The following is a 15,621-nucleotide window of genomic DNA, read 5'->3' as shown; positions in this document are numbered from 1 at the left end:
TCCTCTTCTGGGCTTATCTACATATTATGTCAAGAAACCCTCCTGAACACACCTAACAAACTCCACCCCATCTAAACCCCTTGCTCTAGGGAGATGCCACATGATATTTGGGAAATTAAAATTTCCCACCACGAGATTCATACCCCCACCTTTTTACACAGTCTGTTAGTAGATATCACTGCCATCAAAGGCCCCAGTTCTAATCCCTGTGATACACCTCTGCTCATAGGCATAGTCAGAAAGGAGTCCTCTACTTCCTCTCACCAAGACAATGATCAATCTAATTAGACAGCTTATCTCATGTGCCTTAATCCTCTGTCCCAGCCTATCCTGTGAGTCCTTGTCTAATGCCTTACTAAGGTCCATATGCATAACATCTACAACGCCGTCTTCCTCAATTTTCGTACTTACCTCCTCAAAAGAGTCGATATCAGAGGTAACTTTTTTTTTTAAATGGAGAGCGCTAGGTGTGTGGAATATCCTGCCAGGGGTGGTGGTCGAGGTAGAGACATTAGGGATGTTTACCTGTGGAAAAAGTCCCTGGCCATCCACTCAACCTATGCATCTTATCATGCCTCACGGTACAGTGACAAACCTCGTTTTGCATGTCAACCACCCAGATCATGCCATCACATCAGCGGACTGAATCAGTACAAGGGAAAACGATAACAGAATGCAAAATAAAGTGTTACTATTACAGAGAAAGTGCAGTGCAGTGCAGGGAGACTAACTAGATGCAGGGTCATGATGAGGTCAAGAGTCGATATTAATGCACAAGAAGTCCATTCAATAGCTGTGTCACAACCACGGATTCAGCAGCGCGGTAGATACGGCAATCGCGCTTGTGAATTTGCACGTGCCAGGTAATTATTATTTAATCGTGATAGTATTTAACTACATTCTTGTCGTCATAGTGCTTGTCAAGACTTGGACAGAGCATAGCAACTCTTTGCTGCTGTTTTCTATTCAGCCTTCCCTGAGTTATTGGACTTTCAAAATCAGCTGGCTCTGTAGACGAGCGGTACTCGTTTAACATTTTGATGTTCTTTTCAACCACAGTGCAGGCTTCATTTTCCTTTGAGAGTTTTAGTTAAGGGCCCTGTTTGGCCTAGCATTTATTGTTTTATTTTCCCTTTAACACTGTTCATATTTAAGTCTGTGAACTATCGACCTGCTTCAGTGTCTCTCGCTCCGCACTTGGGCCATATCCGAACCGAGTGACAAGCTGTCTGTATCCAGGAGATATTGGAATGGAAATTATCACCCAAAAATATGTGATTATTAGACACAGAATGTTGAAAATTTGCAATAATGTCAGAAAATGTTGGAAATAAGAAAAACATGGGAATGTTTTCACGCTAATCATCTAGGGCAGGGGTTTCCAAACTGGGGTCCACGGGCCCTCTCGGTTAACGGTAGGGGTCCATGGCACAAAACAGGTTGGGAAGCCCTGATCTAGAGTTATTTGGAAACTGTTTACACGTTGCTAAGCATTTCCTGAGAAATGATGGAAATGTAATGAAAAACAGGCTTCCCTCCCCCGACAGTGAAGCAGGAAAAACACACACAAACTGCTGGAGGAACTCAGCAGCTCAGGCAATACCTGTGGAGAGGAATAAACAGTCCATGTTTGGAGCCACGGCCCTTCCTCAGGACTGGAAAGAACGTAAGAAATAGGAGCAGGAGTCGGCCATCTGGCCCGTCGAGCCTGCTCCACCATTCAATAAGATCATGGCTGATCTGACCATGGACTCATCTCCACCTACCTGCCTTTTCCCCATAACCCTTCATTCCCCTACTGTGTAAAAACCAATCCAACCTTGTCTTAGATATATTTACTGAGGTAAAAGGAAGGGGAAAAGGCCAGAATAGGAAGGTGGTAGGAGGGGAAGGAGGACAAGATGGCAAGTGATGGGTGAGACCAGGTGAGAGGGAAGTTGGGCAGGTGAAGGACGGGAGGGGGGAGGTTGAATTGAGAAGCTTGGAGATTATAGGTGGAAGAGGTAAAGGGCTAAAGGAGAGCTGTTTTCCTCTCCATAGATGCTGCCTGACTGGCTGGGTTCCTCCAGCATTTTGTGTGTGCTGCTCTTGATCCATAGCCATCTGGAGGATCGCTCAGCAGCCTCTGTGACAGTCTGCATGGCTCTGTTCTTTGCAGCCCCTGTAATGCCAAGGAGATCGCAGGTTCTGCACAGTGAGCAGCCAGGAAAACCTCTGCACCCTACCTCTATAGGCTTGCAATGTGCCCTCCACCCCGGTCTCTGGAATTGCTCTACCAGCTCCTGGCTTTCTTACACTTAAACACGTCCTCAATCTGGTCAGCTCTACCATGACCACCTGCATCGAGGTTTCTGACAGAATGACCATGTCAGGCCTCAGGAATGGCGATGTGACAAAGTCAGGGAACTTGCAAGAGTGAGAAGGAAAGACTTAAACAAAAACAAAAATCCCCTCCACTTCTATTGGATTCTGATGGCCAAGACTAACTGCAAAAGTAACTTTAACGTCTTTTTATTTTGTTGTAATTGGGTCAATTGTGAACACTCATAAAACAACAGATTTACATAATGTGCAACGGAAGCCATACAGTCCCACTCGGGTCAGAAAATCCACTAAAACAACGTTCTATTCGGGGACATGCGAAGGAATAATGTGGCTTCTAGAGCAAGCAGGAATTTAATCTTCGGTAATCTGCACAAGTAACAATGATAAAATAATTATCAGACTGGCAGTCGGCATCATGTTAAGTGGGTGAATAAAGCACTTAAATAATGCAAAATTAATCCTTCTGTAAAAGAGAGAGAGAAAAAAAAAATCAGTTCCTTTCCGCTCCAAAGCACTGCTGAAATTTGATCTGAACCTCACACTTCTCCTCCGTCTGCCTGATCTTCATCACTGAAGAACTGTCGGACTCAATTTGCAGCTCAGGATGACGGTGTCGATTGACTGCAGGGCCAGACTGGACGTTAGCTCACTGACGGATGCCCTCCCGCTGCTCCCGTTATGGACGGATATTGGAGAGCACTGGGGTTTATAAAGATAGCCGGTGTATTTTCAAAAGTGCCACTTCTGAAAACTGAAGTATTGTCAGCCAGTTATGAAGTCCAACCATCATGGCAGTGATACCCTTAACTTTGCATTGTCTGTGGGTAAACTGATCTGCCCTACACAATAAAACCCAGTGTTTAAAAGTGGAACGATCGTTACCTTCAATCTCATGGTGACAGAGTGAATCACCTTTCTTGATTTACTCCCTGGGACCGTTCCTTTACACCAGACCCACATTTCAGCCTGGTAACCCCCTGCAGTTCACCTGCTGACAGGTGACGTCAGGCAGTGATTCAAACACTGTGGCCTCACACTGTCCTACATTTCACCCTTGTACGTTATTCAATCTTCTTTCTCATCCTTCATCCTCAAACTACTGGCACTAAACAGGCTGCATTCACAGCCAAAGTCCAGGGTTAAAGTAGACAAGTTGGTGTTACATCACTGGAAAAAAAATGGTATCCATTTTAAATGTGTCTCATTTCCCATGGGCCTACAAAATTGTACAAATGAGAGAGTAAAATAGGTTTGGAATATAGCAAATCAAATACAAAAGCTCTGTGAGATATTAATTAGAAAGAAATTAGCCATTTTTTAGTCTGGTCCTATGCAACATTGTTAAGTAAGCATCGTAGGTCAGTAAATGCTTCCATGGTGTGCTAGGAAGCAATATTCCAAGTAAAGAGGTGACAGGCTGTGGGACAACTGCTGTGCACTGCATTCAGATCCAGGAGATCTTGATCTCAGTGTCTGGGCCCCAACACTCGTCAATAGCATGAGTGATTTTCTGTAACATTCACTCCAACCTCTCAAATGACACCTCTTCCCATGCATCTGCTTTGCAGTGTCCACATCTGCCAGTTATGATCTGGGGTCTTGTTAATTTGTGCAAGAGATGGTCTCATTCTGGACGAGTCTCTCCAAGTTTTAGGTTGCAGTCCCATGAAAGCGAGTTCTCCATCACCCTCTGAACAGCTTGATCCACATGGTCAGGAATAGAGTTCGGCGTTGGTGAAGGAATGTTCCCACCGTCTCAGTGGCTACAGGTTCTCTCCGGGTTGGTACTGGGGCTCTGTGGCTGTGAAGTAGTCTTCCAGGAAGGACTGTAAGTACTCGAAGGTGTGTCTCTCCTCAGGGTCCTTCCTCCAGCACTGGACCATGAGTTCGTGAAGAGAGGCCGGGCACCCGCTTGGACACGGCATCCGATAACCCCGTTCCACCTGCTCCAAAACCTCACGATTGTTCATTCCTGGGGAGGGGGGAAGTAACGGGACAAAGAGGGTGAACAAAAGCCAAGGTGTCATAGAACATAGAACAGTACAGGCCTTTTGGCCCGCAATTTTAACCTACTCCAATATCAATATAACCCTTCCCACCTACCTGTCTTCCCTCTCACTTTATTTTTCCTATCACCTGACAGTTTATTGTATTTTCCCTCCCCGTACTTTTTTACTCTGGCTTCTTCTCTCTTTCTTTCCATAAGACCATAAGACCATAAGACAAAGGAGCAGAAGTCAGCCATTCGGCCCATTGAGTCTGCTCCGCCATTTTATCATGAGCTGATCCATTCTCCCATTTAGTCCCACTCCCCCACCTTCTCACCATAACCTTTGATGCCCTGGCTACTCAGATACCTATCAATCTCTGCCTTAAATACACCCAGTGACTTGGCCTCCACTGCTGCCCGTGGCAACAAATTCCATAGCTTCACCACCCTCTGACTAAAAAAATTTCTTTGCATTTCTGTTCTGAATAGGCGCCCTTCAATCCTTAAGTCACGCCCTCTCGTACTAGACTCCCCCACCATGGGGAACAACTTTGCCACATCCACTCTGTCCATGCCTTTCAACATTTGAAATGTTTCTATGCAGTCTCCCCTCATTCTTCTAAACTCCAAGGAATACAGTCCAAGAGTGGACAAATGTTCCTCATATGTTAACCCTCTCATTCCCAGAATCATTCTAGTGAATCTTCTCTGTACCCTCTCCAACGTCAGCACATCCTTTCTTAAATACGGAGACTAAAACTGCCCACAGTACTCCAAGTGAGGCCTCGCCAGCGCCTTATAGAGCCTCAACATCACATCCCTGCTCCTATACTCTATTCCTCTAGAAATGAATGCCAACATTGCATTCACCTTCTTCACCACCGACTCAAACTGGAGGTTCATTTCCAATTACAATGAAGGGTCTCAGCCCAATATGTTGACTCTTTATTCTCTCCATACATGCTGCTGAACCTGCTGAGATCCTCCAGCATTTTGTGTGTGTTGCTCCTTCTTTCCCACTAGAATTAGAACACAGAACAGTATAGGCCATTTGGCCCACAATGTCAGGCTGAGCCTTTAACCTACTCTAAGATCAATCTAACCTTTCCCTCCCACATAACCCTCCATAAGACCATAAGATATCGGAGCAGAATTAGGCCATTTGGCCCGTCGAGTCTGCTCCACCATTTCATCATGGCTGATCCATTTCCCCTCTCAGCCCCAGTCTCCTGCCTTCTCTCAATATCCCTTCATGTCATGAGTAATCAAGAATCTATCAACCTCTGCTTTAAATATATGCAATGACTAAGCCTCTACAGTTGCCTGTGGCAACAAATTCCACAGATTCACCACTCTCTGCCTAAAGAACTTCTTCAATGGACACCCATCTATTCTGAGGCTGCGCCCTCTGTTCCCAGGCTCTCCACCATAGGAAACATCCTCTCCACATCCACTTTATTGAGGCCTTTCAACATTCAATAGGTTTCAATAAGATCCCCCCTCATTCTTCTAAATTCCAGTGAGTAAAAACCCAGGCCCATCAATCGTTCATCATATATAACCCTTTCATTCCTGGAATCATTTTGATTCTGCTACAGAGGAGATTTACAAGGATGTTGCCTGGATTGGGGAGCATGCCTTATGAGAATAGGTTGAGTGAACTCGGCCTTTTCTCCTTGGAGTGACGGAGGATGAGAGGTGACCTGCTAGAGGTGTATAAGATGATGAGAGGCATTGATCATGTGGATAGTCAGAGGCTTTTTCCCAGGGCTGAGATGGCTGGAACAAGAAGGCATAGTTTTAAGGTGTTTGGAAGCAGGTACAGAAGAGATGTCAGGGGTAAGTTTTTTAATCAGAGAGTGGTGAGTGTGTGGAATGGGCTGCCGGCGAGGGTGGTGGAGGTGGGAACGATAGGGTCTTTTAAGAGACTCCTGGATAGCTACATGGATCTTAGAAAAATAGAAGGCTATGGGTAAAGCCTAGGTAGGTCTAAGGTAAGGACATGTTCGGCACAGCTTGTGGGCCGAAAGGCTTGTATTGTGCTGTATGTTTTCTATGTTTCTATGAACTTCTTCTGAACCATCTCCAATGTCAACACATCCTTTTTTAAATAAGAGGCCCCAAACTGCTCACAATACTCCAAGTGAGTCCTCACCAGTGCCTTATAAAGCCTCAACATTACAGTCTAGCTTTTTTATGAAATGATAAGTTGGCGGGTTGCTGGGCGGTGAGGCTTGAAGGAGCCGAAGGGCCTATTCCACGCTGTAAGTCCAAATTTTAAAAGTTACAAAATTAAACACTAGCGCCTTAGCAGACAGCAGTATATGATAAGGTTTTATGGTACATCTTCAATTGCTTGGGGCTACTTTTGCGTGGGTGTGCTCTGTTGTTCTTACCTGGGTACGGAACCCTTCCCTTCGTAACTAGCTCAGTCAAGAGGATTCCGAACGACCAAACATCGGACTTGATCGTAAACTTTCCATAAAGGGCTGCTTCGGGTGCCGTCCACTTTATAGGAAACTTTGCCCCTGTCAAGGAGAGCAGAGATAATCAGTCACTTGGCTTTGATCATGAACTTCAAAGTTCCAAGTAAATTTATTATCAAAGTACATGTATGTCATCATGTACAACCCTGAGATTCATTTTCTTGCGGGCACACTCAATACATCCATAATAGAAAAATAACCATAATAAAATCAATGAAAGACCGCACCAGTGTGGGCGATCAACCAGAATGCAAAAGCCAACCAACTGTGCAAATACAAAAAGAAAGAAAGAAGTAATAATAATAAATAAATAAACAAGCAATAAATATCAAGAACATGAGATGAAGAATCCCTGAAAATGAGTCCATAGGTTGTAGAAACACTTCAGTGGTGGGGTGAGTGAAGTTATTCCCTTTGGTTCAAGAGCCCCTGATGGATAAGAGGCAGTAACTGTCCCTGGACCTGGTGGTGTGAATCCTGAGGCTCCTGTACCTTCTTGCTAATGGCAGCAGCGAGAAGAGAGCATGTCCTGGGTAGTGGGGGTCTTTGAAGCTGGATGCTACTCTCCTGCAACAATGTTTCATGTAGATCTGCTCGATGACGCGGATGGCTTTACCCGTGATGGGCTGGGCCATACCCATCACTTTTTGGAGAAATTTCTGTTCAGTTTATCAGTCGATCATTTATCATCCAGGACCCCCACTACCTGGTTCATGCCACTTCTCACTGCTACCATCAGGCAGGAGCTACAGAAAACTGATGTTCTACACCACCAGGTTCAGGAAAGTTATTACCCCTCAACCATCAGGTTATTAAACCAACCTGCACCATCCTAACCATACCTCAGCAACAGAACATTACAGACCACTTATCTTCCATTGTGTCTTTGTTCTTTATGCATTAAGGACTCTTGTTTTTGCATACTTTCACATTGTGGTATAACTTTAAGTACAATTTATTACTACATCACCGGCACCAGCCTCCCCACCATCAAGGACATTGATACAGAAATGTGCAGGAAAAGGACCAGTAACATCATGAAAGATCCCACCCACTCTGCTCGTGGATTGTTTGTCCCATAGGGGACGAGACTGCGTAACAACCACACCAGGTCCACCAGACTCAAAAACAGTTACTTTCCCCAAGCAGTACAGCTGATTAACCCACTAACCTACCCCTCCACACCCCCAACCACCACTACTTTATCATTTCCTGTCAGGGTCACCTTATGTACAGACACTCCTGTGCCTAGTAGCAATTTATGGACCTATAATCAATCTATCTACATAAGCTATCTTTTGGGTGATGGGGTGGAGATATGTCTCTACCAAAGGAAGTGTAAAGTATTTCTTCTTGGGCAAGGTGTGGTACCTGCTTAGCCCTCCCCCCCCCCCACCACCAACTATCAGGGTCACGTGAAGCCATGGGATCAGGAGGTGGATGGTCGTATGAGCAGCTGGTGCACATCACAAGTCCTGGTGATGCGACCACTGACACCAGGCAGACAATCTCTGAAGAGTATTGATAATGGCTGGGGTCACCTGTCTTCTAAAGACACTGCCCAGAAGGAGGCAATGGCAAACCACTTCTGTAGAAAAAATTGCCAAGAACAATCATGGTCAAGACCACGATCGCCCACATGATCTTGTACTTTGAATATTAAGACCACGATATATAACGGTTTCCTAGGCCAAATGAGGTCTATCCAGATGCATCGTGACTTGCCCTATTTCATCTGTCATGTGCCAAGTCATGTGACATGGGCGGTCATGGTCTTTCCATGCCATGATTTTTCTTCGGAAGTGGTTTGTCATTGCCTTCTTCGGGGCAGTGTCTTTAAGAGATGGGTGACCCCAGTCGATATCAATACTCTGCAGAGTTGCGAATGCAGCCCAGTCCATCTCAGAAAATGACCCCTCTTCCATTCCCTCTCCCTACAGCGTTCCCACTGTCTTGGGAAAGAAGCCCACATAATATCCATAGACACATAAGATATGGTCTTGGCTATTTAGCCCATCAAATCTGTTCCGGCTGATCCATTTTCCCTCTCAGCCCCTATCTCCTGCCTTCTCCCTGGATCCCTTCGTACCCTGACTAATCAAGAACCTACGAACATCGGCCTTAAATACACCCAACGACTTGGCTGCCGCCACTGTCCTTGGCAACGAATTCTACAGATTCGCTACCGTCTGGCTAAAGAAATTCCTCCTTGTCTTGGTTCTAAACGGACTCCTCTACGTTCTCTGGTCTCTGCCTTCTTCTGGTCTGAGACTCTCCTGCCATAAGAAACATCCTCTCCACATCTACACTGTCAAGGCATTTCAACTTTACATAAGTTTCAATGGGATCCTACCTGATTCTTCTGAAATTCAGTGAATACAATCCTAGAGCCAACAAACGCTCTTCACGTGACAAGCCTTTCAATCCCTGAATCATTTTTGTGAAGCTCCTTTGAACCCTCTCCAATGCCAGCACATCCTTTCTTAGATAAGGGACTCAAAACTGCTCACAATTCTCCAAGCGAGGCCTCACCAGTGCTTTATAAAGCCTCAACATTACATCCTTGATTTATATTCTAATCCTCTCGAAATGAATGCAAATATTGCATTTGCCTTCCTCACCACCGAGTCAACCTGCAAATTAGCTTTTAGGGAGTCCTGCTTGATGACCCCCAAGACCCTTTGCATCTCAGATTTTTGAATTTTCTCTCCAATTAGAAAAAGTCTGCACTTTTATTTCTTCTACCAAAGTGCATGGCCATGCAGTTCCCAACACTGTATTCCATCTGCCACTTTGCTGTCTAATCTGTGCAAGTTTTTCTGGAGCCTCTCTGTGTTTTTTCCATATCTATGGGCTTGTGATGCTGCTTTTCATTGCACTGTCCCTCACCGTATCTGTGCACATGACAATAAACTGAACTTCACTAGATTTGTTTTAAACGGGACCAGGATTGCCAATGACGTTCCGGCAGCATCCTTGTCTGCTGCAGAAATGCGAGAGAGTACACTTTGGTATCCGAAGAAAAGACTCAACATGTCATTGAGCCTTTCAAATCTGTCGGAGTGCAGAAGGGTTACAGCAATTAACGTCAGTCAACAGTCTACAGGAACAGAGGTGCGCACTTCAACCACGTAAAGAGCACAAAACCTCAGCGTGACTCCAGTTTCAGCAAGGAGTGCATTTTAACTCAGAAATATAAAGCCTCTGCCCGTGATTCCCAGCACATGTACTGAAAGAAACGCCCTGAGTCTGCTACTGCAGTTCAAATGTGCAGGAGCGTAAGAAGCTGCCGAGAGTAGTGGACTCTGCCCAGCACATGGTGGGCACATCACATCCACCATCAACACACATCACAGTTGCTGGTGAACGCAGCAGGCCAGGCAGCATCTCTAGGAAGAGGTTCAGTCGACGTTTCAGGCCGAGACCCTGATGTGTGTTGCTTGAATTTCCAGCATCTGCAGAATTCCTGTTGTTTGCGTTTTTACATCCACCATCAGTCGTGTCTCAAAGTAAATTTTAATATTCACAGTACATATATGTCACCATATACAACCCTGAGATTCATTTTCCTGTGGGCATACTCAGCAAAGCTATAGAGTAGTAACTATAACAGGATCAGTGAAAGATCAACCAGAGTGCAGAAGACAACAAACTGTGCAAATGCAAATATAAATAAATAGCAATAAATAATGAGAAAATGAAATAACAAGATAAAGAGCCCTTGAAGTGAGATCATTGGTTGTGGGAACATCTCAATGGATGGACAAGTGAGTGTAGTTAACCCCTTTTATTCAAGAGCCTGATGGTTGAGGGGTAGAACACACTGCCTCCAGAAAGTAACAGCCATCATTTTGTGTGTGATGCTCATCGGTTCCAGCATCTGTAGAATCTCCTGTGTTTAGGATGTGCATTTGATATTTTTAATATTAATAAAGATAGTAGTTTAACCCATGACTTCCTCCAGAGAAGAACAAGGGCATCTGACGCACGGGAACACCATCCTGACTTGGGAATAAGCCATCGGTTCTTCACCATCAATAAATCTGCGATCGGGAACTCCCTCCCTGAGGGCACACCAAGAGCAATTCCACCAGATAGGCGGCAATGACTCAGGCCAGGAACTCACCTACAGCAGTTAGGGACGGGAGATGAGTACTGCCATTCCTCCTGGCTCCCACATTTCATGAGCGTTTGTTGGGTCTTCATTGAAACCGATGGAATGGTGAAAGGCCTAGACTGGGTGTGGAGGGAGTGTTTCCTAGTCCTACAGTGGGTGAGTTTAGGATCAGAGGGCACAGCCTCACGATAGAAGGACCTCCCTTTGTTTATTGTAGTGCAGTGTGGAATAGGCCCTTCGGCCCTTCGAGCCACATCGCCCAACAACCCCCAATTTAACCCTTGCCTAATCATGGGAAAATTTATGACCAATTAACCTATCAAGTGGTCGGTTTTTAGACCTTGGGAGGAAACCGGAGCACCCAGAGGAAACCCACACGGTCACGGGGAGAACGTACGAACTCCTTACAGGCTGCAGTGGGAATTGAACCCAGGTTGCCTGCACTGTAAAGCGTTGTGCTATCATGCCACCTTCAGAACAGAGATGAGGAGAATTCCTTTCTCTAGGTCAATGTGTGGAATATATTGCCACAGAGGCCAGTGGAGCCCAAGTCATTGGGTATATGTAAAGCAGTAGCTGATAGGTTCTTGATGAATCAGGGTGTCAAGGGTTATGGGGAGAAGGCAAATGATGGATGATGGAGCAGACTATGGGCTGAATGGCCTAATTCTGCCCCTTTGTCTTATGGTCTAATGGTAAATGAAAAACTAATTTTCCACTTCATTCTCCACAACTTCTGCCATCTCCAAAGGGATCCTACCACTAAACACAGCTTTACCTCCCCCCACTCCGCTTTCTGCAGGGATCGCTCCCTCCACGATTCCCTCGACAACTCACCCCTCTGCACTGATCTCCCGCCCGGCACTTATCCCTGCAAGTGGTCTAAGTGCTACACCTGACCGTTCACCTCCTCCCTCACCTCCATTCGGGGCCTCAAACAGTCCTTCCGGGTGAGGTAACACTCACCTGTGAATCTGCTGGGGTCGTCTATTGTGTCTGGAGCTCCTGTTGCAGCCTCCTCTACATTGGTGAAACCCAGGGTAAATTGGGGGACCTCCTCACCATCTGCCAAAAGCGTATCTTCCCGGTGCCAAACATTTTAACCCCCAGTCCCATTCCTGCTCCAGCATGTCAGCCGATGGCCTCCTCTTGTACCAAGATGAAGCCACCCTTAGGGTGGAGGAGCAACACTTTATACTCTGTCTGGGTAGCTTCCAGCCTGATGGCATGAATATGAATATTTCTCCTTCTGGTAAAAATAAATTTCCTTCTGGCTCCCCTCTACTCCTCATTCTGACTCCTTACCTCTTCTCACCTGCCTATCACCTCCCCCTGGGTCCCCTCCTCCTTCCCTTTCTCCAATGATCCACTCTGCTCTCCAGTCAGATTCCTTCCTCTCCAACCCTTGGCCTTTCCCACCCACCTGGCTTCACCTTTCACCTTCCAGCTATCCTCCTTCCCCTCCCCCCCACCTTTTCATTCTAGCATCTTCCCTCTTCCTTTCTAGTCCTGAAGAAGGGACTCAGCCCGAACCATCGACTGTTTGTTCCTTTCCATAGGTGCTGCCTGACCTGCTGAGTTCCTCCAGTGTGCTGCTTTGAACAAAACCCAACTCCTACCAGCCGGGTTACAGTAAACTCGCCATCTATGCGCTATTTATCTGCAACAAAGTCAACTTCCCAATGATAAAGTGAAGATTGATAAATAGAGGCTGTCCATTACATATCTGCATTGTTCTTTTAATAAACCATTCTTGCTGGAAATATTTCTACATGAATACCCCTCTAAAAGTAACACACAAAATGCTGGAGGAACTCAGCAGGTCAGGCAGCGTGGAGGGGAATAAACAGTCGACATTTCGGGCCAAGACTCGTCTTGAGGACTGGAAAGGAAGGGGGAAGGAGCTAGAATAAGAAGCTGGGGGAAGGGGACGGAGTATAAGCCGGCAGGTAATAGGTGAAGCCAGATGAAGGGGGAAGGTGGGTGGGGGGGGGAAGGAGGATGAACTAAGAAGCTGGGAGATGATAGGTGGAACAGGTAAAGGGCTGAAGAAAAGGGAATCTGACAGGTGAGGAGTGTGGACCATGGGAGAAAGGGAAGAAGGAGGGGGCACCAGGGGAAGGTGATGGTCGGGTGAGGAGAAAAGAAGGGGTGAGAGGGGAGCCAGAATGGGGAATGTTAAAAGAGAGAAGGAGGTGGGGGTAGAAATTACAGGAAGTTAGACAGATCAATGTCCAAAGTACTGTAGTAGCACTTCAGTGATGAATTGTAACCAGGAACATGGGTTGTTATGGTTACAATGACATGTGTATCAAATAATTACCTCAGTAAAGTTTATACTGTTTGAGGAAATGATATGAAAGAAGTCATCAAGTCAATAATTCACCAGCAAGCACAGGAAGAGGTCAGGGAGGTAGATTTTCAGCGACAAAACTTCTCACTCTCTCTTCCTAGTCCAATTTATTTATTTGGTTACGGCCCTTCTGACCCAGCTAGCCTGCATCACCCAATAGCAACCATTTGACCAATTAACTTACTTGCCTGTATGTCTTTGGATTGTAAATAGATAAATAGAGTCAAGAACATAAGATGAAGAGTCCTTGAAAGTGAGTTCCGACTTTGCGGGAACATTTCAGTGGGGGGGGGCGAGTGAAGTTGATTGAAGTTTGATTCAGGAGCCTGATGGCTGAGGGGTAATGATCGTTCCTGATCCTGGTGGTGTGAATCCTAAGGCTTCTGTATCTCCTTCCTGATGGCAGCAGCGAGAAGAGAGCGTGTCCTGGGTGTCGGGGGTCCCTGACGATGGACGCTGCTTTCCTGCAGCAACGCTTCATGTAGATGCGCTCAGTGACAGGGAGGGCTTCTCCTGTGACGGACTGGGCTGCATCCAGCACTTTTTGAGGACTTTCCATTCAAGGGCATTGGTGGCCATACCAGGCCATAAAGCAACCTGTCAATATATTCTCCATCACACATCGATAGAAATTTGCTAATGTTTTAGATGCCATGTCGAACCTACACAATCTTCAAAGGGAGTAGAGACACTGTGCTTAGGTGCTGAACCCAGATCAGATCCTCCAAAATGATAACACTGAGGAATTTAAAGTTGACCCTCTCCATCTCTGATTCTCCATTGAGAATTGGCCGGTAGACCTCTGGTTTCCCCTCCTGAGGCCATTATCAGCTCCTTGGTCTAGCTGATATTGAGTGAGAGGTTGTAGCTGGTGCTGAAATGCATCCTAGGATGTGATGGGACACATCGTCAGTGATGTAACCTGGGGTCATCTGGTGTGTTTCAGGACTTTCAACATCAGACGCCCTCGCCTCGGTGACCCAGCCAGGGTTGATCAGGCCCCGGTTTGTGTCCCAGCAGCACTGGCCCACGGGTCACACCTCTTGATCCACAGACATCTGGAGGCTCGATCAGCAGTCCCTGTGACGGTCCCGATGGCTCTTTTCTTTGCAGCTGCCACAATGCCAAGGACAGAGTAGATTCTGCAGGGCAGGCAGCCGGCAAAACCTCCACACTCCACCTCTACAGGCTCACATCGTGTCCTCCAACCCCACCTCTACAGGCTCACATCGTGCCCTCCACCCCCGTCCCTAGCACTGCTCTACCAGCCGCTGGCACTTGCCTTTGTTACACTCAAATGCCTTACCAGTCCGGTCTTCCCAAGGCACTGTCAGTTCTACCATGACCACTTTCTTCGAGGTTTCTGACAGAATGACCACGTCAGGCCTCAGTGATGATGACGCGATGAAGTTAGGGAATTTTAGTTGCTTGCCAAGATTGACTTTCAGTTGCCAGACAGACGCCGTGACGAGCAAACCTACTGGAGACCTGGGCCGAGGGTGCAGCTGGTTCTCCAGCTTTGACAAAGCTGACATTGAGCGAGAGGTTTCTGTGGCACACCGACCAAAGTCCGAGCACACTCACAAATCCGCCAGAACACGTTACCTTGTCGGGCTGTGTATTCATTGTCTTCAATGAGCCTCGCTAATCCAAAATCCGCGATCTTGCACACGAGGTTTTCCCCGACAAGTATATTGGCAGCCCTCAGATCTCGGTGAATGTAATTCATCCGCTCGATGTAGGCCATCCCTGCTGCAATCTGAGTGCAAGAAGAGAAACGCAGGAATTACTAAAGAAGCAGCACTTAGTGAAACATCCCAAAGATCAAATAAATCACAGTGATCACAGGGGGTTAGCAGAAAGGTCAGTTTGTAATGTGATCATTTTGGAACTAATTGTAGAGGGGTTCTTAAAACGAGCACGCCATTCCGATGGCTTGCGTGGTATGGACAGATACCCTCTTCACAGCTGGGAGTTGGATTTCAGTTCTACCCAGTCTAATGGTTTTAACGTCTCTACATTTGTCTCTGTCTGTTTCCTTTCGGATGGTTCTCCCAAGGAAAATCATTCGGAAGTGCTGGGAATTACCACTGTGATAACTCACTCCAAGATACTGTGCAGGAAGTTACAGTACTGTACAAAAGTCTTAGGCGCACACATTCTTTTTCTCTCTCTCCTTTTTCTCCCTCTGTCCCTCTCACTATACCTCTTGCCCACCCTCTGGGTTTTTCCCCCCTCCCCCTTTTCTTTCTCCCTGGGCCTCCTGGCCCATGATCCTCTCTTATCCCTTTTGCCTATCACCTGTCCAGCTCTTGGCTCCAGTCTTCTCCTATCATTTTGGATCTCCCCC

The 15,621-nt window shown here is 46.4% G+C and overlaps 1 protein-coding gene across 9 annotated transcripts in view; it reads right to left on the bottom strand.

Moving 5' to 3' along the window:
• Nucleotides 1-2,504: 2,504 nt before the first annotated feature.
• LOC134339015 (tyrosine-protein kinase Fyn-like) overlaps nt 2,505-15,621 on the bottom strand; it is a 299,324-nt gene continuing 286,207 nt past the window's right edge. For all 9 annotated transcript variants that reach the window (XM_063035252.1, XM_063035255.1, XM_063035251.1 and 6 more), the window contains 3 exons: nt 14,877-15,030; nt 6,712-6,843; nt 2,505-4,297 (listed from right to left, as the gene is read on the bottom strand). In XM_063035252.1, coding sequence (XP_062891322.1) covers nt 4,089-4,297; nt 6,712-6,843; nt 14,877-15,030 — 495 coding nt within the window. In that variant the 3' untranslated portion in view covers nt 2,505-4,088. The remainder of the gene's footprint in view (nt 4,298-6,711; nt 6,844-14,876; nt 15,031-15,621) is intronic.

The sequence above is a fragment of the Mobula hypostoma genome, chromosome 28, assembly GCF_963921235.1.
Source record: "Mobula hypostoma chromosome 28, sMobHyp1.1, whole genome shotgun sequence".
Lineage (NCBI taxonomy): Eukaryota > Metazoa > Chordata > Chondrichthyes > Myliobatiformes > Myliobatidae > Mobula > Mobula hypostoma.
The sequence above is the reverse complement of the archived record's forward strand: the minus strand, read 5'-3'. Positions and strand labels throughout refer to the sequence as shown.